The 24,223-nt window shown below is 43.6% G+C and overlaps 1 protein-coding gene across 1 annotated transcript; it reads left to right on the top strand.

Annotated features, from left to right (window-relative positions):
* Positions 1 to 1,194: 1,194 nt before the first annotated feature.
* Positions 1,195 to 22,358, top strand: Psmf1 (proteasome inhibitor subunit 1). Its single transcript, XM_028774919.1, has 7 exons — positions 1,195 to 1,454; positions 7,282 to 7,434; positions 8,546 to 8,628; positions 13,143 to 13,328; positions 18,240 to 18,293; positions 19,332 to 19,490; positions 20,301 to 22,358. Exons 1-7 carry the CDS (start codon positions 1,326 to 1,328, stop codon positions 20,350 to 20,352), a joined length of 816 nt encoding a protein of 271 aa, XP_028630752.1. The 5' UTR covers positions 1,195 to 1,325; the 3' UTR covers positions 20,353 to 22,358.
* The last annotated feature ends 1,865 nt before the right edge of the window (positions 22,359 to 24,223 follow it).

Raw genomic sequence — 24,223 nt, 5'->3', positions numbered from 1 at the left:
CAGATTTCATATGGGATTGCTTTTTGACTATTAGAAAAACCACTACAAAGTTCCATCAGGGCAAGATCTATGGTTTGTTCACCTAGGCATGAGAGCTGAGAAAAGTCAAGATCATTGTAGCCAGGAGATCAGGGAATGAAAGGACACTTGGAGGTGGTATCAGAAAGGCACAGGGCCTGTGGAGTAAGAGGGTGACAGACCTAGAGTGAACTTCTCCTTTGTGGTGGGAACTCTAGGTGGCTTGGGCCCAAGGAACATGGTCTTGCCTGTGTTTTTCAGGATCTCTCTGGTTACAGGGTGCAGATAGTGTAGCAAACAAGGCTGATACCAGGCAAACAAGAGAAAAATGACAATGACTTGGGTCATGGTACCAACCAACATGGGAAATTTTACTTGACTACAGAAAGGTATTGGACTTCAAGAAACATGGAGAAACAACAGGTGATAAAAAAAAATCTTGATGGAGATTGGGGAACAAGTGGTTGATATTTGTCAATTATCTCATGGGCTGTGATCAAGAGCTGTGTTTTCTTGGGGGAAGTCATTTCAACTCTCTTTCTGATCTTTTTGTCACCTGCAAAGTGAGGATGGATAATAAAATATACCCCATGAATTTGTTGAGAGGGGATGTAAAGGTTTTGGCACAGGATTTAGCATGCAATCAACATACATATAATGGCTATCCTAGAAACCAAATTACCAGTTCCCAGGAGCACTTCTATTTCTCATTGGCTGATTGTGACACGATTTCCAAATCTATGTAGTGGTATAGTACTGTTATCAATACCAACTGTATAAGATTGGATCTGGAGAGTTCGATAAATGCATTAAAACTTAGCATGTAGAATAAAGTGCTACCAGGCAAGCACTGCAGACATGCTAATAAGTTACTATGAAAACATCTAAGACAGATTGCCTAAATTCTTCCCCGGCCTAGTACACATTCCACTTCGCAGATGAGAAGTCTACTGTAACTGGCAGTAGGCAGTCTCTCCCCAGGAATGAACAGCCTGGCACTCAGCAGCTGGTCCTGGAGGTAGATAGGCTTTAGGATGTTATGTCCTAACTCGCGCGCTTCCTAACGGAACCTTCTAGTTCGGCGCTGGTGTTTCTAGCCCGGAGCGCTCACAAAGTCAGCAGCTATTTCCGGTGCGGGTTTCTCCGTTTCCGCGTTTCCGCGTTTCCGCGCAGGTGCAGACAGAGCCGAAAGCAAAGGCAGCGTCCAGAGGCGTCGCTGCTGCTCTTAGTCCCGCTTCTCTTAGGTGGAGCGGCTTGCTGCACAGTCCCCTCCTTTTCTTCCTTCTCCACAGAAGCCGCAAGCATCCATGGCGGGCTTGGAGGTTCTCTTCGCGTCGGCCGCGCCGGCCATGACCTGCCCGCAGGACGCACTCGTCTGCTTCCTGCACTGGGAAGTGGTGACAAACGGCTACTATGGCTTGGGCACCGGCGACCAGGTACGCTGTGGAGCCGGCCTGGGTGGAGGGGAGCCTGAAACCAGAGGCCCAAAGGCCTGCCCTGACCGTGCCAGAGCCAGGGCCCGAGGCTTCTGACGCCGCACTTTTGCGCGCCTGGCGCTGGTGCCAACAACTGGCATAGCGTGTGTGTAAACTCGAGAACCAGAAAAGCGCCCCGACACAGCTCAGCAGTCGCTTTGGCGGTGTTGTGTGGACCTGACTGAAGACAGGCTAGTAGCTTCCTCAAGGTCCTCATCCACCAATTTCCTCAAAGCGTCTATCACACAGTCGTGCCGTGGAATACTCAGTGCTACTCACCCAGCTCTACATCTGGATCCAAGCATTGGTGCGGCATGACTTTTGACTCACTCAGCCATAATCTAGGACCCCTTCTTCACCACTCACCATGATGGATCAGCCACAGCCCACTCATTACACATCTACAGTCCAGACTACTAGAAATAGAACCTAGGTAGCACTTCCTAGTAACTACACATAAACCTTGACTGTGAGTGTCTTCCCGTAACTGTCTCCACCAGAATCCCAGCTACTCTTCCATCTCCAGTGATGGAACCAATGAAGCCTTGCTGACACCTCCTTAGCATCACTAATTCTGTGCCCTACCATTCTTCTTTTTCTCTGCCCCTTCCTCATAGTCTTCACCCTCCATGTCTGCCTGTAGGTTTTTTGGGGGGTGAACTGGCCCTTACTGCCCTTTCATTTGCTGTCTCCTCCATCAGAGGAAATATCTTCTCAGCCACAATCCCCACATACAAACATTTGGGGACTCAGGACTCTAAGCCTGTCCCATTGTGTCACTGTCTTGGCACTCATAACTCAGACCAATTCTGGAAAGACAGCTTCCCTCACCCCTTGGATCTTATGGTGAGATTTTAATCTTCCTCTCATTTCTAGCTGCATCAGTACCCAAACCCCTAAATATTTTTAGCTTCTTAGATATCTGTCAGTCTTAGGACATTTTCTCTCCTAACAAAGCTTTATGGACCCCTTCTCAGACCCACTTTAACATCCTGAGTGTTTAAACAGGCATGGCCCTGCTGTGTTCCATTCCTGTTTGTCCTATGTAAGTAAGAACTCAGACCTCTGAGCCCCTTTCACACTTTACTCCCATCAGAAGGAATCAATACACAAACTTTTTATTGATTTCTCTCCTCTCCCCTTTCCCATCTTCTCTTCTTCCACACCTCAAGTAGCTCCTCAGGACTAGAAGATGCGGGATCCAGACATCTTTGGGAAGGACAAGGAGCCTGGGGAATGGGAGTTTTGGAAAGCATTGCCTGCTTACCATCTGTCTACCTCAGTACAAACTCCAGCATGCCCCTAGAGGGGACAGTGTTTGGATTTCAGACTAGAATGCTGTGTTTGTTTCTTACTGCTCATTCTCCTGAAATCCTTTCAGGGATCAAGTTGTTCTCCACTCTCTGCTGAAGGATATGCTTTTTCAGGGTAGAAGCTTAAAGAGAAAATCAATTAAAAATTGAGAGGCTGTTAACTGTTAATTTATCTTTAGAGAATTTTATTTTCTATCCTGGGGTCAGACTCAGAGGGTGTTTGTGTTGTCTCTAGCTGCCTCCTGCCACCCACCTTCTGTGGTGATAAGAGGGAAACAAAGCATGCACTTGACTGTGTAATATTGACTCAGCAGTTCAAGAGTGACGCTGCCCATTCTTTCTTTGGTTTTGTTTCTAGTGCTATAGAGCTGGGCTTGTAATATTTGATTTCAAAAACATGTTTGTTGACTTGAACAAAGATCAGGCATTGATTGGTCTCCTTGTTGAGGACACGGCTGCTCCCATAAGAGCTCTGTAGCTGTGTGACATGACTTCAGTGGAGGGCCATGGAGAAGGCCATAGATATGAGTTAGAAAATTTGGCTTTGTGTTGTGAGAATCTGAAGCATATAAAGAGAGAGTGAACCGTTTATGTGTGCAGTGTTGGTTGGTTGGTTGCTTTCTAGCCCAGAGGCTCTGGAGTAAGTGGCCATTAAAGAATGTTTCTAGCCTCAGGATTCTTCCTATGAAGACAGTTACCTTTACCCTCTTAGGGCCAGTCTGTCTGGGAAGGATCTCCAGCTTGACTTGCTCTAACCTTTCATAGGTCTCAGCTCCTCTCAGGCCTTAGTTTTCATCTGAGGGAGTTAAATGATGCTTTGGTTACCTGCCAACCATAGCCTTCTGGGAAACTTGATATTTTATATCACGGTGCAGAGGGCAGCCACATGATGTGTTGAGCCTGTCTGGCTTCTGTTTTCTGTGAAGCATCAGTCTTACCACAGTGAGGCTGTGAGCGTTACCTGACCCCAGCGATTCTTTCTTGCTCTGGAATGAAGGTGTTGAGCAGAACAGATTGTCTGTAAGCCAAGAGAGCCTGCTGGTAGGGCCAGTGCTGTCCATGTAGGACAGGAGAAAGTCAAAGGTCTTGACTGAACATGGGTAAGGTCTGCCAGCCCTGCCTCAGACACCCCTAAGTAACCCTTGAAATCCACACTACAGTAGGAAGTTACCCAGTAAGGCAAGAGGGTTTCTCAGGGCTGTGGCTAGTTTCAGTTTTGTTTTCTTCTTACTCTCCTGTCTCTGCTGAGGCCTCTAGTTTCCTTGTCACCTAGCCAAGTTTGACTGGGATTCCTCTGGCAGAGGATTTCCAAGCACCAGGGGTGGCCTTCCCTTGCACTTTCTGTGTAAAGTCCTTCGTGTGTGGACCTTCGTTAGTGTTCTCCATCTCCACCCTCACTCCTTCCCATCCCACCATGTTCTCATGAACACAGCTCTGGTCATGCTGTTCTGTGTTGACAATATAATGTGTGCTTTTTAAAGTTTTCTGTTTTTTTTTTTAAATAAATGGTATTGGACTATAAACTTTTTCCAACTCTTCCCACTCCCCCTGTAAATTCCCACTTCATGAATTCTCCCTCTGCACTTCACTCATAACCCACAGAGTCCAGTTAGTGCTTCCTGACAGAATGTTGCTTATCTTGGTGACTTGATCTTATAAAGGTGGTGGTTGAATGCTGCATGCACGTGTCTAGAGGAGAGTGTTTCATAGAATTACTCCTTCTCCTGGCTGCTTATTGCCAACACACACACAGGCATACACACGCATAAAGTTTTCTCTAGAATACTATAATTAGATCTAGTGTGTTCCTTCTGACTGCAGTGTAATATGCCACTGCCAGTAGAGTGTACATTTTACCTCTGCTTCAGCTGCTCAAGCTCTGACTGGGATGAAGGTTGACATTGCTTATGAGGCTCCTTGTCTCCACAGCTTCCTTCTGGGAGGACGTTTGAGTCTCAGCTCATACTCTAACCTAATAGTACTAAGTACTGCTAGATGGAATCCCAAAGGGCTTGTGTAAGTTTAAATTCCTAGAAGTAGTGTCTGAAGGTTCACTCATGCCTAGTCAAACTCACAGCCCTAGGGTGGTGGGTGGGTGTGACCTTTATTATTTCAGTTGCCCTGTGATAGCTAGTAAATTTGAAAAAACAAACAACGTTTATATGGTTAGCTGCTCTTTTTGTTGTTTGTTTTCCAAGCCTTTCCTATGTCTGGTTATTAATTCTTGCCATTTGTGCTTCCTTTTGGTTCTAGTGTCTGTGGCTGAACAGAAGCTCTAAGTAGCCTCACAAGTGGCATTGTGTTTCTTTTAGTGGTCCCGTTTAAGAGCTTTATTCCCTACCTGAAAGTCACTGCTTGTTTTCACTGTCACTTGGGACTATTCTCATACTTTAATGTATGAAAGGGAATGTGCTGGTTGCTTGGAGTTTGTTTGTTTGTTTGTTTGTTTGTTTGTTTGTTTTTGTTTTGTAGGAGCTGGGGTGGGGACTTTTAACACAAACTAGAGTAATATGGGAAGAGGAATCTCATTTGAGAAAGTGCCTCCATAAGATTGATAGTAAGATAGGTAAGTCTGTAGGGCATTTTCTTGACTAATGATTGATGAGGGAGAGACGGCTCAGCTGACTGTTTAGTTTGTCTTGGGGTATATATGAAATCAGCCTGAGCCAGCCAGGAAGCAGTGTACTTCCATAGCTTTTGCTTCAGTTCCTGCCCCCAGGTTCCTGCCTTGACTTCCTTCTATGATAAATTGTGGTATAGAAAAATAAATTAAATAATGAAGTAAATAAAAATAAACCCTTTCCTCCCCAAGTTGCTTTTGGTTATGGCATTTTATCACAGCAATAGAAGTCATAACTAAGACAGGGAAATCTTAGAATTATTAAATAAGGACAGAAAGGAGACTGTCACAGTGAATACATAGATACATTTTACAGTCCACCAGATTGGCAAAAACAAACAAGTAGATAATAGCAATCCTGCAGGCTGAGTGTAGAACCAGGAGCTCACATATTACAAGTTGAGAGTGCCAATCACTATTTGGTACACAGTTTGCTTTTATCTTATGAAAGTTCATCCTCTGAGCATACCACATGTGTGCCAGATGTGTACAACAACGTGGCCATAGCAGCATTGTTTATAATGGGAAAAAATCAACTTCTAATGAACTTCTAATGTCCATCAGCCAGTGAAATTGTAAATCATAGCATATTCATTTGGTGCAACACAGTATAGTTGTGTATGTCGATCAGCTACAGAATGCTGATCACCTTCCCAAAGCAACATTGGATAGAAAGGGCAAGGATTGAGCCAAGAAGATGGCTCAGTGGGTGAAGTGCCTACCCTGGAAGCATGAGTTCCTGAGTTTTCATTCCTAGTGCCCATATCAAAGCCAGGTGTAGTGTTGAGTAGAGGAAGAGGCGCTTCCCTGGAGTGAAGGCCAGCCTTCTGACTCATTGAGCTCCAGGTTCAGTTAGAGACTGTTTCAGAAAATAAGGTGGGAAGCAACTGAATTCAAAAGCATTGGAATGGATGGATGAGTGGATGGATGGATAGATAAGTTTATATTATATTTGACTATATATTTAGTTTATTTAATGTTTATGAGTGTTTTGTCTGCATGTATGTCTGTGCATCTTGTCTGTCTGGTACCCACTAAGGCCAGAAGAAGACACCAGGTCCCTTAGGACTGGAGTTACAGATGGTTGAAAGCCTCCATGTGGGTACTGGGAGTCAAATCAGTTCCTCTAGAAGAGTAGCCCGGCTGAGCTGCATGTATAGTAATGTAATGTGAAGGAAAAGTAAAAATGATAAAAGTACAAAAGTGAGCACACACACACACACACACACACACACACACACACACACACACACACAGAATATTGGTTGTGCACAGGCTTTAGTGATTAATGCTTAGTGACTGATGACTACATAAGTATCTATTTTACAACTTTCAAATCTTGTTTGTGTGCTACATATGATTACATATAGTCAGGATTTTTATCAAACCACCTCAGTTGGTTGGAGAGTCTGTTATGATCTGTGCTTTCAGTCATTTTGTGATACTATTACAGATAGCCCATGGTGTGAACTATGGAAAATACTGCATTTAATTTCACACTGGTCTTATTCTTGTTAGGATGATAGAGTAGAGAGATGATTATTAAGCCAAGGATGTCATTATTTTAATCTTTGGTGGTTCTGGGAGTTAGGTCCTCATACATGTTAGGCCATACTCTACTACTTAGCTCTATTCCTAGCCCATGGCCTTAGCTTCTTGACAAGTTCCTCCTGTGCTGTCATCAAAGCAACCAAATAGCTGAATAAGAGTGTTAGTTCCCAGACCTCTAACTAGCTGTGTATCCCTGGACACATGTGATGGGAGGGAAGGGATTAGGCTATGGGTAATATGTTCCTTCATAGTTTTGGGTTTTGAGGCCAAGATCTTCCTGTTCTCAAGCCTGGTATCTTCTCAGCCAGGTCCCAATGATAAGAAGTCAGAACTACTGCCAGCTAAGTGGAACAGCAATAAAGAACTGTATACCCTCCGGTATGAGTCTAAGGATGGAGCCAGGAAACTCCTTCTGAAAGCTGTCTCTGTGGAGAATGGCATGATCATCAATGTGCTGGTGAGTCTGAACTAGGATTCTGCCAATGGTGTGGGATTGAGATACCTGTTTAGAAACTCATTTTAACAGTGAATTCAGAAATGTCCCCAAAGTTTTTACCTAGCAATTCCACTTTGGGCATTTGTCTCCTGAGGTGAAAAACCACAGTAAGTGTAGAAGAGCTTTGTGCACAAAAGTGTTCATTGCCTGTGTTGTACAGAAAAGGAACTCTGTGTCCACAGCAGTACTCACTCATTGGCAACACAGGAGATAAAGGCTACTGTAATCCCAGCATCTCTTTTAGTTTCGCAAGTAAGAGACATTCCATTTCTTGCTCTGGAGACTACCCCCTCCATCACATACTGTGTGTGTGTGTGTGTGTGTGTGTGTGTGTGTGTGTTCGTGTGTTCGTTCAGCTATGACTATCTACCCTACCCTCCAGACACGTCTAAATGAAAGCTTTCTATTCTGTTTTCCATGTGATACATACCATGTCTTGTATTTATGTCCTTGTTTGTGCTCTGCTCTAATGCTTGTATTTCCCCCTGAACTGTGAACACCTTGAGGTAGTTGACTTTCTTTCTGTTCCATTTTGTCTTGGTTACATGTGTGCACAAAAGTGTCTGGCTGTATTATTTGTACTTGACTTTTTCCATTCAACGTGTTTGAAGGTCTTTACATAACACAGATAGATAGACCTCATTCTTTCATTACTCTATATTACTTAACTGTCCTTTCCCTTATTGATGAACATTTAATTCTTTTCTAAGAACTGGGTTCTTAGGTGCAAACAATTCCTTTAGGTTAATTTAAACAGATTGAAAGAATAGAGATAGCTCATGAAAGTAGGTTCAAAGCTAGGCTTCCAAAAGCAGTACCCCAAACCCTAGAAACCACTATTGCTTGCCCCTTCAGGCTGGGTATCAGTTAGTATTCAGTCTGCAGTGCTCCGTGCTGTGTGCTGTTCCCTTCCTGAGCAAGATGCCTGCCCTTAGCTGGGCCTGTGTTCCTATGTTGCTCCAGATTATGGTTGTGTATTCATTGGATACCTCAGTTCCTTGCCCACCTTCCCCTGTTACCAGTAAACTGGAAAATATACCCCATCTCTCATTTTCTGTTTTCATTTTTCTAGGAACATGGCACACAGCAGGTGGCAGACTTGACTCTGAACTTAGATGATTATATTGATGCAGAAGACCTGAGTGATTTCCACAGGTACTTCTAAAGGGTGTCTTTTCCATGAGAAAAGGCAGAGGGACTCAGTAGCAAGAAATAAGGAATGGTATCAAAGTCCCCGGAGACAAGTATGGTCGACAGAAGAACTTGCCCTAGGCCCAGTCAGTTCTCAGTTCCGTCCCTTTTACATATTTGTTTGTTTGAAGACAAGACCCTTATAGAAAATTTCTCATGAATTAAAGTCATGCATTTAAGAGTTCATAGATGCTACAGTGGCTACAGACTTGGGACTAGGCTAACTGCTTCAGTCAAGGATAAGGTCCCTAGGGGCCAGCAAGTGGCTCAGTGGGTAAAGGTGCTTGCTGGTAGAGGTGCTAGTGCACAGGCATGATAACCTGAGTTCTGCCCTGCATCCCGTAGTTGGCAGGAGAGAACCATGACTCTGCAGATTTATTTTCTGATCACACATGTGCCATGGCCTGCGCGCACGTGTGTGTGTGTGTGTGTGTGTGTGTGTGTGTGTGTGTGTGTGTGTGACACTTTTAAAAAAGAGTAGGTTCCTTATTGAAAGTATGCTTAAATCAAGTACATCTTCATTCTACTCCCAGGGCTTGTTTTTGTTTTTTTGGTTTTTTGTTTCTATTTAAGAGTCAAAATTTAGTTCCTATCTGCTCGGTGTTCCACTGTTGTATAGCAGCAGAGAGGCACCTCAGTTATGAGCCATATACCTACACACACTACCTCCATGTTGGGGTCACTCTTAGTGTTGTGCAGTGTGTGAGTTTGGGTATACATACAGTGGCATATGCAGCATTTCAGTGTCATAGGGCACTGCTTTACACTGTCAGCATCCTTGTGTTCTTCCTGTTTGTTCCCCTCCTCCATTATCCTTGAGAAGCATTGATCCTGTTGTGTCTGTAGTTTTACCTCTTCAGAATGTCAAGGTTGGAAAAGGAGTCCATACAAACTGTCTTCCCAAGCGCCTGTGCTGCTCTGCATTCCTGCTGTCGGTGAATAAGGAGAGCTTCTGCTGCCCACACCCGTGTCACTGTTTGGCAGTGTAATAGTTAGTGGCTTTGCATTGTTTTAAGTGTAGTTCTCTAGAGGCAGGGTGTGGGTCATCTTTCTTGGGCTTATTTCTCTGTGTAGTTCTTTAATGAGGCTGTTCAGATCCTTTGCTCAGTTTCAAATTAGGTGGTTCCCTGTCTCACTTAGTGTTAAGAGTTGGTTGTGTACTTTGGGTGGCAGTCCTTCACTGCTCACTTTTCCGTGTGTTCTCTCCCGTTTGTGGAGACATTCTGCTGACTTCTTAATTTTGAAATTTATAACCTATAGACGAGAGACAGTTTGCAAAAATACACAGTAGATACCCTTTTAGCCATTACCCAGATTAAACAATTTTTAATTTTTTTTTTGCTCAATTTTCTTTGTTGTTTTATATTCTTGAACCATCTGAGGGTTATTTACAGACTTTATTTACTTTGTTTAAATTTAATTTATTTAATTTGTCTAACTTCTGCAGCTTGGAATAACTGTGTGTGTGTCTGTGTGTGTGTGTGTGTGTGTGTGTGAGAGAGAGAGAGAGAGAGAGAGAGAGAGAGAAGAAAGGAGGGAGGAGGGGTGATGGAGGAAGAAGGACAGCCTCAGGAGTAAGTCCTCACTTACAACAGGGTGTCTCTGTTGTTTTGCAGCTGTGTATACCAAGCTAGCTGGCCTACAAGCTTCAAGGATTCCTCTATTTTTTTTTTTTCCTATTTGGCTATAGGGTCAGTAGAATTGCAGGTACATGCTGCTGTGCCTGGCTTTATTGGTTCTAGGCTCCTCACACCTGAGTGGCAAGTGCTTTATCCTTCTTCCAACACCTTGGCCTAAACTGTCTCCTTAGACTAGCAGTTTCATAAGAATATCGTCTTTCTCAACTTTAAAACAATGATCACACTTGGGAATATAGCATCAGTATATCATTTAAAATGCAATCCACATTCTGATTTCTGCATCTGTCCCAACAGTGTTCTTCAGAGCTAATCTTTTAGAATTTTCCTTAATATTTCCTAAATATTTCCCATTACATTAATTTTATGTCTTTTTAATTAATTTTAACTAGCATAGTTCCTAGACATTTTTTCCATTTTCTTGTTTTTTCAAAACTTGAAGTAAATGTGTGTGTGTGTGTATGTGTGTGTGTGTGTGTCTGTGTCTATGTCTGTATGTCTGTGTGTCTGTGTGTCTGTGTCTGTGTCTATGTCTGTAGGGATCTTGCTAAGTAGGCCAGGATCCCTCAACCTCCATGGCAATTTGTTCTCCATTTCAAAATTTTTTTCACTTCAAACATTTTATATAAATAGAATTAATATGTAGTCTTGGGCTTGTCATTTTTACTCAGCATAATACTCTTGTGATCCATCTAAACTGTAGTGTACTTTAACTATTTGTTCCTCTTGTTTACTGAGTATACTTTATGTTGTATGTACAACAGTTGATTTGATCACTCGCTGGTTAAAGGATAAGTTAAGTGACTAGATTGTGTCCAGTTGGGGCGTTCACAGATACGGGTGTCATAGCATTTGAGGACAAGCTATGTGTGGTTGTGCTTTTTATTTCTGTGTGGAAGACCCCAGAGTGCCATATTTGGTTCATATTTGGTTTAGTTTTGATGTTTTCTGTACCATTTACATCCACTCTTGTTACAAATGTGCCCACTTCTCTGCATCTTGTTCTAGCATTTTATTTTATATTATTTGTTGAATGTGCAGTCATCTCCAATTGGGATCATTAATTTGTATTTCCCTACTAGTGAATGAAGTTTTGAGGTGTTTTGTTTTTTTGAGGCAAGATTTTCTTGGAAATTTGTCATAGGCAAAAAGTTTCATTCCTCGCCTTTTAATAGCTATGATTTTTTTTTTACAGTGCCTGTAGCTCCCAGCGTTGTTAATAAGAATTGCCAGAGAGCTTCCTTGTCATGTTCCCACAGTTGGGGTAGAGGATTCTGTTTCCACCATGGACTGTATTGTTAACTATGGCAGATGCTCTTTAGTGAGCTGAAGACTGTTTCCTATGTTCCTGGTTACTTTTATCATGAGTCCATTTATCATGTTGTTTTGTGCTTTATCAGTTGGTATAATTACCTGATGTTTATTTCTTATTTGTTAGAATGGTGGGTGACACTGATTTGTGAATATTAAACTAGTCTTGCCTACCTAGAATAGATGGTTTGGTTATATTGTATGATTTAAATGTATTTTTTAAGGTCAATCTTGATATTTTTGAGAGGTTTTTGTTTTGAGTTGGTAAAGAAATTCTGGTCTGTAATTGTATTTGTTTAGTTTGTCTAGTTTTGATATTGACTAGCACTGGCTTCCTGAGATAGTTTGGAAGTGCTCCCGCCTGTGCTTCTGAAATTGACTATTTTTTTTTTTTACAGTGAAAGTAAAGTTTTGTGACTAGGCTTTGCTGTATTTGTGTCTTGAGACATCTCTTTGAAGGCAGGCTGTGTATTAGTTAGTTTTTAAAATACCATGACCAAGGCAACTCACACAAGAGTTTATTTGGGCTTTTGGTTCCAGAAGGCTCAGGGTCCTTCATGGACAGGAAGCATGGCTACACGCCAGGCTAGAGTGGGATGCTGAGGGCGCATATACTGAACTACATGCAGGAATCCAAGAGAGTAAGCTGAGAATGGGGCATGGCTTTTGAAACCCACCCAGGTGACACACTTCCTCCTGCAGGGCCACATCTCCTAAACCTACCCCAACACTGCTACCAACTGGGACCAAGTATTCAAAAATTGAGACCATGGGGGAACATCTCATTCCAAACACCACAGTGTGGGTTCAGCTTTTTCCTCTTTGATCCTTTCATCCTGGAGATAATTGAGTTCCATAAGATCAGAGATGTTTGTTTTGAGCTCTGATGTGGTTCCATGTGGTCAGGAACACTCTGTAGGATTTCAGTTGTGGAGTTTGCTTTATGGACCAGGATGTGGTTCATTTTAAAACTGCCAGTTTTTAAGGAGCTCTAAGTTCTGCCCACTTGCTGCTGCCTGATCTGGCCACCGCAGCTCAGCTGTAGCTCACGGTGCTTATTTCTCTTGGTGAGAAGGGACACCTGGTAGGGGCATCCTTCCCAGGATCTGGCTGAACTAAGCCTCAGACCCTACCTTTATCCTAGGACCAGGAACTTGATTCATCCTCCCACAGAGCCTTTCCTTCCATGACATGTGATGAACACATAATGAAGCTGAGGGAGGGGTGGCATAGGAACAGAGGAGCAGCCAGTCCAGGCTGTGCCCCTACTCTCACCTCTTTCTGATGGGGTGGTAAATGAGGAGGGGCAACTCAGATGCCTAAGAAACATAGGCCCAAATCTCGGAGACAGCGTCAGGCTGTTGCCCCCCTCACCCAGGTCCGCCGGACGGCCCGTTCCCACCAGAGTAAACAGGCCAAGCGCAAGGCCAAGACTTCTCAGGGCCGTCGCCGACGTCTATGCCATCAGAATACTGTACATGAGATTCCCAGCCAACTGCAGGAAGCTAATTTTTTGTCTCAATCCTGCAGGACCTATAAGAACAGTGAGGAGCTTCGGTCTCAGATCAGATCTGGAATTATCACACCTATCCATGAGCAGTGGGAGAAGGCTCGTTCAAGCAGTCCCCCTCGAGAGTTCCCACCTGCCACTGCCAGAGAGGTGGACCCACTCCGGATTTCCTCACACCATCCTCATACTAGCCGGCAGCCTACTTGGTAAGTATGGAGCCCCCAGTGTTCAGCCCATGCATCCATGGTAGGATCCCACTTCCATCCCATCCTCCTCTTGACCCTTCCCTGATCCCCAAGTATCTTCAGCAGACTTGTTGAAAGTATTGGTGTGTAGAGGTAAAAAGTAGAAATGTGAGTAGATCAGTGAGTTCTGGTGCTACTAATAGTTACTCTATCAGCATTCTAAGCTGCCTGTCTCCTTTCCCAAGCTCACACAGCCCCTGTGTGTGTAGGGGTTGGAGGCTGTGCTCAGGTGAATCATAGTTACTCTCGTGTGGAGCTGTGAGCCATACTTTTGGGGGAATGCATAGGGACAGAATGCCATCCTGGAGGAGATGCAGCCCCAGAATCTTCTCCATTTCACTGCATTTTGTTGTATTCCCTCACCCCGACAGCTTCAGAAGATGGCCAGAGTAGCTGCTATATGAATGAATGGATGAATGAATGAAGTCCAAGGTCTTTGCAGATTAGTTTAGCAGCAATAGTCCTGGAGAATTCTACTCTGATGTAGGAGACAAAGACCAGGGAACTGTAGTCTATCTAGACAGCATGTCCTAGTCTGGAGCTGACAATATGGTTAAGACAGGGCTTGGTATTATAATAGGGGAACATTCACTGTGTGGCATATAGTAAGCACTCAGTGTCAACTACTATTGGCTTTTTATGTTGGCTAGGTGTTGTATACTTTTGGTTAGTTGACATATAGGTAACCAATTAAATTCTTATAATTAATAATTGGCAAGTCAGTTTAGTGAAATCTTTTAAAATATTGGCTCCTATAGAGAGAATGAGGAACAACAAAAAGTACTTGAGAACTCTAGGAACTGCTTGTGCTGTAAAATCCACTTATCTCATGGAAGGGGACAGGTAATATGGCCTGCCTAAGGTCACTAGCCTCTAATAAAGAAGCAGAGTCAAGGTTGGGGTCCAGGTATCTTCATTCCCACCGAGTGCCCTAGCCATGGTCTCCTATGCTTGCAAGATTTAAGACTAATTGCTGGACAGTTACCAAAATGGATTTTTTAGACCCGAAGCAGATGACCCCCATCACTGAATAGTTTGAAACAGTGCTAGCAGCCTCTGCCCCTTCACACGTGGTGCAGACCTGTTTGACCTCTCACCTTCCACACCTTCATTATCCCTGCCCCACACCTGGAAACCACCACTCTGTCCTCACACATGGATCTGTTTTCTGAAGTGTGGAGTGGCCTGTCTGGAACTGGTCAGGGATGTTGGATATATTCAGCTAAGACTATAGCTGGAGAGGTTAGTCTACGGTAATGGAGAATGCCAGGTGAATAGAGACTTCGCTCTCCTGAAGGCTCTGGATTACTAAAAGCTGTCCCTACTTAATTGTGTACCTGTATGTGCATGCACACACACATAAGAGGAAGAAGAAATTACAAAGAAGATAACTAGATTCCTTTCCTTTCTTCTTTGTCTGATAAAGGGAAGGTGTTCTGTTTTGTTTAAATCTAAGCCTAACTTTTTGTTGTTGATCTTTTCAATCTAACCCATTTATGCTTAGCTCCATCCGTCTGCAAATAGTCAGGAAACTGTCTGCCTCAAATCATGTCCATTGTTTTGAGAACACATTTTTCTATGCTTATCCAGCTTCCCGAAAAGTAAAGCTTTAGTATAAAGCTCTTATTTAGGTCATTCTAAGTTTATTTTTGATCCTTAACAATCTGTCTTTACAAATGATTTTTGCAGTTTGTGTTCTGCATCTTCTTAATAGTCTTGTTTATTAAAATGTTAAATATGTCTTTTTTTTTTTTAGTGTTTGCTAGTTTATTTTACTAGTGTGCTATGATTTTCCTGACCTCTATATATGCATGGAATATTTCAAGCATTTCAGGTTTTCACTGAAAATAACCATAAATACTTCTTTAATTCTGTACCTATCTGTGCATGCACACACAGTAAGAAGAATTAAATACATTTTAAAAAAGAAGATATCTTGATTCCTTTCCTCTGTTTGTATTTGATTTCCCCCCTTTTTCTTTTCCTTTTTTTAGTGCTAGAGATGAAACCAAAGGCCTTGTACCTGCTACTATGTGCTGTACCACTGAGCTACACTGAGTAAGGATCAGTGGATCCTTACTTCTGCTTGTGTATTCAGTCATTAAGTGATGTGGATTCTGTTGAAGGTGGCACAGCTTTGGGTTGGGGGATAAAGAGCCATAGTGTTGCAGCTGTAGTTGGCAGTAGGGCCTGAAGATGAGGTAAAGTCGCATGCAATAGCCAAATTTATTTAGAGCATCAGACAATTTATACTCAGGGTTAAGAAGAATCATATATATGGTGATCAATCACAAGGATAAGCCATACATTGCAAAAAGGTGGTTTTCCATGGAGGCTCATGAATAACAACAGCTGAAGTAAACTCCTATCTTCTACACCTATACCTGGGAGGAACACAAAACACATTCCAGAACCAATTCTGTGTTTCAGAGACACTGAAGTCACAAGACTCTTGTTCTCTGAGACTTTCTCACAAGCTCTCAGAATTCTCACACGACTCTGTTCTGGACTGTGTTCTGACAGTAGAGTAGGAACCTTTCCAGATATCCTCTGTAGCTACTCTCTGCAGTTACACTAAGCACTGATCGACAAGTAGTAGTTTTCTTTGAGTTAGTTGCAGTATTGAATTTTCATCTGTATCAGTGAACTTTCTGTGTGTCTGCGTATCATGTCAAGCCCTTTGAGTGGATCTTTTTATCCATTATATTGAAAGATTATTTGAACATTTGGAAAACACTAATTCTGAGATACATAGATCTACTGAAAGCTCATATGTTTTATTTAAAGATATCAAAAATCATATTCAAAACTTACTAATATCAAAAAGTACTTAGATTTTTGTCACACAAATGGTTAATACAAATTTCCAGTTTGCTAGTTTTTACTTAAAATTTTTACTTTCTGCTGAGCATGGTGACACATCTTTAATCCAGTACTTGGGAGGCAGAGGCAAGTGGATCTCTGAGTTTGAGGCCAGCCTGGTCTACAAAGCAAGTTCCAGGACAGCTAGGGTGGTTACACAGACAAACTCTGTCTTGGAACAAAACCAAAAAAATTTTTTTTTCATTTTCTAATTGGTAACATATACTGCCTATTGTTTTCCTTGAGTTAATATGTTCCCTCTTTTGAAGAAAGTGTCAAGTATATAGTCACATCTGCATAGCCACAGTTTGTTATTCTTTCAGGTAAAAGATGGTTTTCATTAAAATATATCTATTCTATTTATAGCTAAAAACAGTAGCACATACTCTTTCTAGAAGGGCTTTGGTACATGTTATCTTCCTCAGTGAATCACAGAATATAAAAAGACATGCTCAAAGATAGATATTAGAAAACATTCTTGACAGCATGTGCCTCAGAGCTAGGTTTGATGCTGACGTCATGGGAGTCATCTAAAGGCTTTAAACGTAGTGTGGTTGTAAAGCCCTTTCCTGATCTTTTTCACCCTTCAAGGAGTGTCAGTGAGAATATGACAGCTATGTTCTACTAACATGGTTAATATTAATTGAGCCCTTACTGTGTCCTGAGAACCATATTAAGTGTAAAGATAGTATCAGACATAATCTTTTTAATTGCCAAATAAGAGAAAGGGGATAGGCACTGTTATTACCTGTATAGAAAATGAGGCACAAAAGGTGACCCAGAGTAAAGCAGCTCATGGGTGTTGGATCAAGATTATGTTCCTCTTTGTGACATGTGTATCAGCAACTTTTTCAGAAGTGATGATAATGGTCTGGATTAGTCCAAGAACAAAAGCTTGGTTACTTACAGGAGCATGGGCTGTGTACAGCTACTACACTGAAGAGAACCTCAACCTGTCTCCTACTTCAGGAACTGCTGTTATATAACCTCAGGGAAGGAGGAGGAGGAGTCCTGTGTTCATGCTTTCTTACTGCTTAAAGCCTCTTGAACAGTGGTTCTCAACCTAAGGGTCGTAGCATTAGGGAGATTGAGAACCACTCCTCTTGAGCCTCCCTTCTCCTCTGTGAAGGAATGTTGGTGAGCACACGCTTGTGGGAATCCTTTGAATAACAATAGCTTCTGAGAGTTCAAATGGGTCATAGCCATATCATGGCAAAGGACAATAAGAGGCTGACATAGGCAGGAAATCAGGGAGGGGGTGACAGTTTCTGGTGGAGTGTATGAAGCCGATATATCTAGGGGTTATTTAATAATTTATCTTTATTCAGACTCTGTCCTTTATTGTTTTAACTTTTTTTTTATGTGTTTGTGCTTGTGTGAGTGTATATGTACCTCATGCATGCAGGGGGCCATAGAGGCCAGAAGAAGGTATCAAATCCCCTGGAACTGGAGTTACAAGTAGTTGTGAGCCATCTGATTTGGTGCTAGGAACCAAACATATGTCTTCTGCAACAGCAGTATGCTCTCTTAACTGCTGAGCCATCTCTGCTGCCTCAGTTTTAACTTTTAATTCTTTATTTTATGTATATATGGGTGTTTGGGCTGCATGTATGTATACCATGTATGGCTTATGCCCATGGAGGCCAGACAAGGGCACCATATGTTTTTGAACTGGAGTTATGGGTGCTTGTGAACCATGATGTGATGCTGGGAATTGAACCCAGGTCCTTTGGAAAAGTAGCCAGCGCTCTTAACCACTGGGCCGTCTCTCCAGCCCTCCCATCCACCTAGTTTTACCTTTCGTTCAACTTTCATATTATTTCCAGTTTAATGTGATCAGTGTTAATCTCTGCTAAGGACCACTTTCAGGTGTTCTTTACATTGTGATCTTATGAAAGTGTCTTCCTTGTCTGGGGTTCAGTGTGTCTCCACTGCATCGGCTTCAAGCCCCTGGGAGCATAGGTGCTTGGCTGCTCTGGGAATTATGGTAATTGTCCTTGTTTGTTTCAGGCGTGATCCCCTGAGCCCATTTGCTGTCGGGGGAGAAGACCTAGACCCTTTTGGGTGAGTATTTCTGGGGAGGCAGCAGCAATATAATTTGCTCAATGGCTTGCAGCCCAGCTCATCCCATTTTAGAGCTTTCGTCAGCCTCCCTTTGGAGTGAAGGAGGTAGTTGCTTAGTGGCTGAGGAATCATTGCTACTTTTTGTGCTCTGCTATACCTAGAGCAGCTCAGAGAAAGAACTGGGACCCTCCTTCTCCAAAGAAGGATCGCAGCCCTTCCTGGATAAGAGTCATAAGGATGCAAAAGAAAAACCACACAATGGGCCACAGGCTGTAGAGTAACAGCTCAGGCTATTTAATGGTTACCTCATTCCACAAAGGGAGTATCCTCTGATTCTTATCCTGTATCCAGCAAAGGTTCTATAGCCTCAGCTCTGCACTGTTCTCTGAGTGAGTCAGATGAGGTTTAACTCCTGCTGAAGAGTGACCCCACTTTTAGCATCTCAGTTTTAGATCGTAGAACTCACTTAACTACAGAGCGGCTCAGACAGTGACCTCAGCATATAAGGAACATTAGCCTATTCATCCCAGCTTGAGTGTACAAAGTCAGGTCTGTGGAACTCAGTGAGGGACAGAGAATGCCAGGAGCCAGACTTGGGCAATCCACAGGCAGTTATCAGCTGTGCTGAGGCCCTTAAGGAAAGAGCAAACCCTCACTGTGGTCATGTTGCTATTACTCCTAGATTCAGGATAATACTCTGCAGAGCCAGAGAGTTCTGTATTAATCCTGGCCAACTCTAGCTCCGGTTCTTGACCAGTTGATTTTACTAGGTGTAAGACATGGCAGAGATCTCTATCCTTGTAGGCTTACGGAATCATAACAGAACTCTGTATGCTGCTGCAGGCCCTTTGGCTTCAAAAGTACACAACTTTGTGTGCTCTTTGTATTCTTGCTCACTTCTGACTTGATCTCATGTGTCTTCCTGAACCTTCTAGAGAGTCATCCTGGTCAACTTTAATTCACTATACACCTGTCTCCCTTCTTCAAGGGCAGTGAGTCTCTGTAACATCTGCTTACCCAGTTTCCTTCCTGTCTCAGGTGTCAGAGAGGTGGCATGATTGTGGATCCCCTGAGATCTGGCTTCCCAAGAGCACTTATTGACCCATCCTCAGGCCTCCCAAACCGGCTTCCTCCTGGTGCTGTGCCCCCAGGAGCTCGCTTTGACCCCTTTGGACCCATTGGGACCAGCCCATCTGGGTAGGTATTCATTCAGGTATGCTGAGAGGTGGGACTTGATGGCAGCTCAGCTTAGCTTAGTTCAGCATTGCAGCCCTAGGTATCTGACTCCAGGCACAGTTGTGCTGCCTCCCTGGAGGCTTCTAGGAGTTCTCTCCTCACCTTCTTCCCTTGGTGTCTTAGTTATCATTGCTCTGATGAAACACCATGAACAAAAAGGATCTTGGGAGGAGAGAGTTTATTTGGCTTACACTTCCACATCATGGTTCATCATTAAAAGAAGTCAGGACAGGAACTCAAAGAGAGCAAGAACTTGGAGACAGGAGCTGTGCAGAGGCCATGGAGAAGTGCTGCTTGCTAACTTGTTCTCCCTGGCTTGCTCAGCCTGCTTTATTACAGAACCCACCAGCCTTGGGGTGGCCCTACTCACAATGGGCTGTACTCTTCCCCCCATCAATCACTAATTAAGAAAATGCTCTACAGGCTTGCCTATAGTCTGATCTTGTAGAGGCATTTTCTCTCAATCAAGGCTCCCCCTCTCAGATGACTATAAGTTGTATCAACTTTATGTAAATCTGTCCAGCACACTGGTGACCCTGCAAGGAGGATTCAGGGAAAGAGATAGTTATGTCAGTAGTCCTTTAACAGATGAGAAGGGCAAGGCCAGGATACTGGATACTTGAGCCATGGTAAGATTTAGTTCCAGGCCATCTGGCCCTAGAGTTCATGATCTTAAACTCCATGGCACTCTGCAGGCCTCTTCCATACAGGGCATGTTTCCTGTGGACTCAGCCTCAGCCTCCAATTCACTAGACCCTCTTTACATTGCAGACCTAATCCTGACCATCTTCCCCCACCGGGCTACGATGACATGTACCTGTGAAGGCCTCAAGAATGTAACATCTCAGCCTCCCTTTTACTCTCCAGGAGCTACCACCACTGATCCCATCAGCGTCTGTGTTCTTGTGGGCTTGGGGCAGAGGAGTCTGCCCATGTGTTTGCAGGCCTGCTGGGGTTGCATCCCCAGCCCTTGTCAGAGCCGAGGTGCCTGCTGCAGCACCCCACCAAGCTGCATATAGGTCCCAAGGAAAAATTAGTGTGTCTCAATCACCAGCTCCTCCCCACTTCCAAGGGAGACTCCGGCAACATCAACCCTCTACCCGATGCAGTCGCGGTCACAGCACTATAAGAACAGAACGCATTTTGGATGTTATTATTAAGAACCAAATGTCAATACAGAATTCATGTTGCCGGTTTTCCACTCTCCTTTTTATGTTAATGTACAAACTCTTAAGAGTTTGATACTTCATAGGACTACAGAATTCCTACAAGGGCATTCTTCTCAAGCACCCCCTCTTTCACAAATTACTCTTGCTCCTGACATCACTAAGATGAGCTCTCCCCTCCTCCCCCCAGCTGACAGGCATTGGCAGTGCTCTTCCGCTGTGCTAGAGAGCTGGAAAGAGCATGACAGAGTAACCATGCCAGGAGACACCACGTCAAAGCGCTAAGTGCTTCGTTCCACAGCCAGCAGCCCAACCATGTGTGGCTCTGGGATAGATGAGTAGATAGACTGAACTGACAACCAGGGCCAGTCTAAGGGGGAGGCTGGACCTGGGGGTCAAGCTAGCATGAGCAGTCTCCCTAGCTGTTGAAGGATCCCGTGGGTCAGACACTGACCACCTAGAAGCTGTAGAACATTCTGTGCTCTGAAGCCACAGACCAGGCAGAGACAAAGACAAGACATTCATTGTGCATCAGCTTCATCCTTGAGGGCTGGCAGATGGGATGTTTGGGTTTTGTTGGTAGTTGGGCACCTGCAAAAGAGCTTAGGGCACTTTGCTCATTAAAGCGTCCTTTATTTATGCAAGGAAGCATTTGAAGGACCAGTGGCTAGAATTCTCCAGATAGGTTTGGGAAGGTAGATAACTGGGACTGATTTAAGGAAAAGATAAAAATGGAAACATTTTCCCATTGGGCTTTTTAGTAGCAAAGGTAAAAAGATAGTCATATATTAGTTCTTTTTTTCTACAGATAAAAGGCACAGTGTTTTTGGAGAAAGGGCTGGTTTGATTTGGTTTTGTTCCTATAAGTCTCCTTACATAATAGCTGTGAGAAACACAGTATCATCGATGTGGGAAGCCTTGAATGGTGCCTCCAGGAACTTATGGTCAAGCTGATCCAGGAACTTGCTTGGGTCTCTGTCCCCCCTCCTAGCTGTGTATAGCCAGCAGCAAAAGGGAATGTTTCAGGTGTATGTCCTATAGAACCTCCAAATTGGAGCCTTTTCAGTAAACAAATAGCACCTTACAACCTGTTTTTTTTTAAAAAATAGCTTTATTAAGAGAATTTACATAACCATGAAATTTACTCTTTTAAAGTACACAACTCAGTGGGTTGTGGGGTATTCACAATGCTGTACATCCAACCCCAGATTCCTCCAAAAGAAATATCCCTACTGGCAGTCACTCCCATTTTCCCTCCCCCAGCCCAGGCAACCCCCACTCTGTTTGCATATTCTGGACAGTTTTCATAAGTGACATCACTCAATGTGTGGCCTTTGTGTCCAGCGTTTTCCCCTTTTCTGTCTTCACTGTTCATGTGATTGTAGCATCAACATTTTCTGTAGCTGTACAATCATGGTATAGCTATGTCATATTTGTTAATTTATCAGTTCATGGATACTTGGATTGTTTTTCCTTTTTGCTTGTTAAGTTCAATGCTGTTAACATTCATATACAAGGTGGGTTTTGTTGTTGTTTTGCATGGGCAGATGTTTTCAAGTCATTGAATGTATCTGGAATGGATTTTCAGGGTCCCATGATAACACTTTATATTTTTTGAGAAATTGCCAGTGTTTTCCAAGACAGCCACACTATTTTCGTACCAGAGGTTGTGCTCCAGTTTCTCCATTCCTCACCAACCCTTGTGTGTACCCAAACTAGTGGTGTCAAGTCATGTCTTGTTTGTACCCTTGTCCTATTTGGTTTTGGTTTTGTTTTTTAATGGAAAAATTTGGCCAAGACCATGCAGAACAGAAGCCACAGCATCTTGCCTTTGGGGAGGACTTGTGGCTTTGATAACAGCCGCCTGGCAGTGTCTATGACCACATGGAGTTGGGTTTGACTTTGGGGATGCTCTGGGCTGGCTGTGACACACTAAGGTCTTTTCTCGGGGGAGATTCCTGAGACCTTTGGACATCTAGTAAGACTCACAGCATCACCTTCACTTGGTTTGAAATTTCCTAGCTCATCCAGTGGCTTACAAATAGAATCAAGGTCTACTTCTAAATCATTGTCTTTGGTGCTAAATAAGACCACTCATACTATTTCTAGGATACACCGGCCCACATCCCACCTTCTCTCCTTGGCTTACTGTCTTTTCTATTCTTAGAGCTGGCTGGGTTTGCATTGCATTTTCTCCTCAGTCATGAGCTGGAGCTAACCTCCAATCTAAACCATGAGTTTCCTAAGACCTCAACCCCAGGAGTGTATCAAGTATTAACTGGAGCTGCATTCCTGTGCTAGAGTTAGTACCTCTTGACACACAGCTGGAGAGCAGGTAACACATCTGTACAACCTCCCTCCAGAACCCAGCTTTCCCATGACTTGTCACTGATGACATTTTGTCATGGATCCATAGCTGTCTCTGCAGGAGGAAAACAAATCCATGGATCTCTTCATATTCTCTGTTACCCAATTTTGTACATACACTTTGGTGCAGTTCCTTTAAAGACAGGTCTCACCATCATTGACAGTTCCCTAGGCATATCCCCACTTTTACCTGTCAGTAATACTTGTTTGCTTGCTGACCACTGTTCATCTCTAGAACAGATGCTCAGAGGCAGGCATCCTAGCCACCAGACGTAGGCCTTGTTTGCTCTTGGGATGCCACACCCCAAATCACTTTGCTGGGCTTGACCAGGAATCTGAGAACAGGTCAAAAGGCAAGCGTGGCAGAGTGAGGGTGTGAGGAGTGAGGACTGGCAAGGCTGTGTGTGGTAACTATCCAGGTCCTAGAATGCATCAGGAAATCTAAGCACCTCCTTAAGGCAGTTCTTGTGGAAGCTGAAGACCCATCTTCTACTCACAACAAAGGACCCTGGGTAACATGCACAGTGTCGTTCCAAATGGGCTACATAAAGCAACTGCTGGGAAAGTCACAGTGTAATGGTTCAGGGTAACTGAGTAGGAGGGGCCAGTCTGGAAGTTCAGGGCAGTAAATACACATTTAACTTAGGGGCCAGATAGCTCGTCACCATGGTCTGAGAAGTAAAACTGTACAAAATAGCAGCTGTCCAGGTCTGTATCAGAAAGTAAATGCCTTGCCCTGTCACCTTGTGCCCACTCAGCTCACTTTCAGGTTCCTAGTTCAAGACTCAGTGGACTGTCTTCACCTGGTTTTAAGAATCTGTCAGCTCTCAGACTCTAGCAGCCAGAGGTCTTGGGGAAGCTTCTGTGCTCTTTTTCCATCTCTGCCCATTGGGGTGGTGCAGTGGAACAGCTCTGCTGAGCCTTCTGTGATCGTGTAGTAACAGTGGAGATGGGTACTACACCCTTGCTTGCCACGGCCTCACTAGTTCCTGAGACTCGTGTATGTATACAGTACATCCTAAGCCCCAATCCACAGCTCTAAGCAAAGACCTTCAAGGTCTTGTTTGCAAACTCCTGTTGTAATCACAGATCACATGGTTGGAGAAGAGTGAAGGGAAGTCTTTCTATTCAGCACCACCAACAGTAAAGTCTTGTTAGAAA

This window comes from Grammomys surdaster, unplaced genomic scaffold (assembly GCF_004785775.1).
Source record: "Grammomys surdaster isolate TR1022 unplaced genomic scaffold, NIH_TR_1.0 251, whole genome shotgun sequence".
NCBI lineage: Eukaryota > Metazoa > Chordata > Mammalia > Rodentia > Muridae > Grammomys > Grammomys surdaster.
The sequence above is the reverse complement of the archived record's forward strand: the minus strand, read 5'-3'. Positions and strand labels throughout refer to the sequence as shown.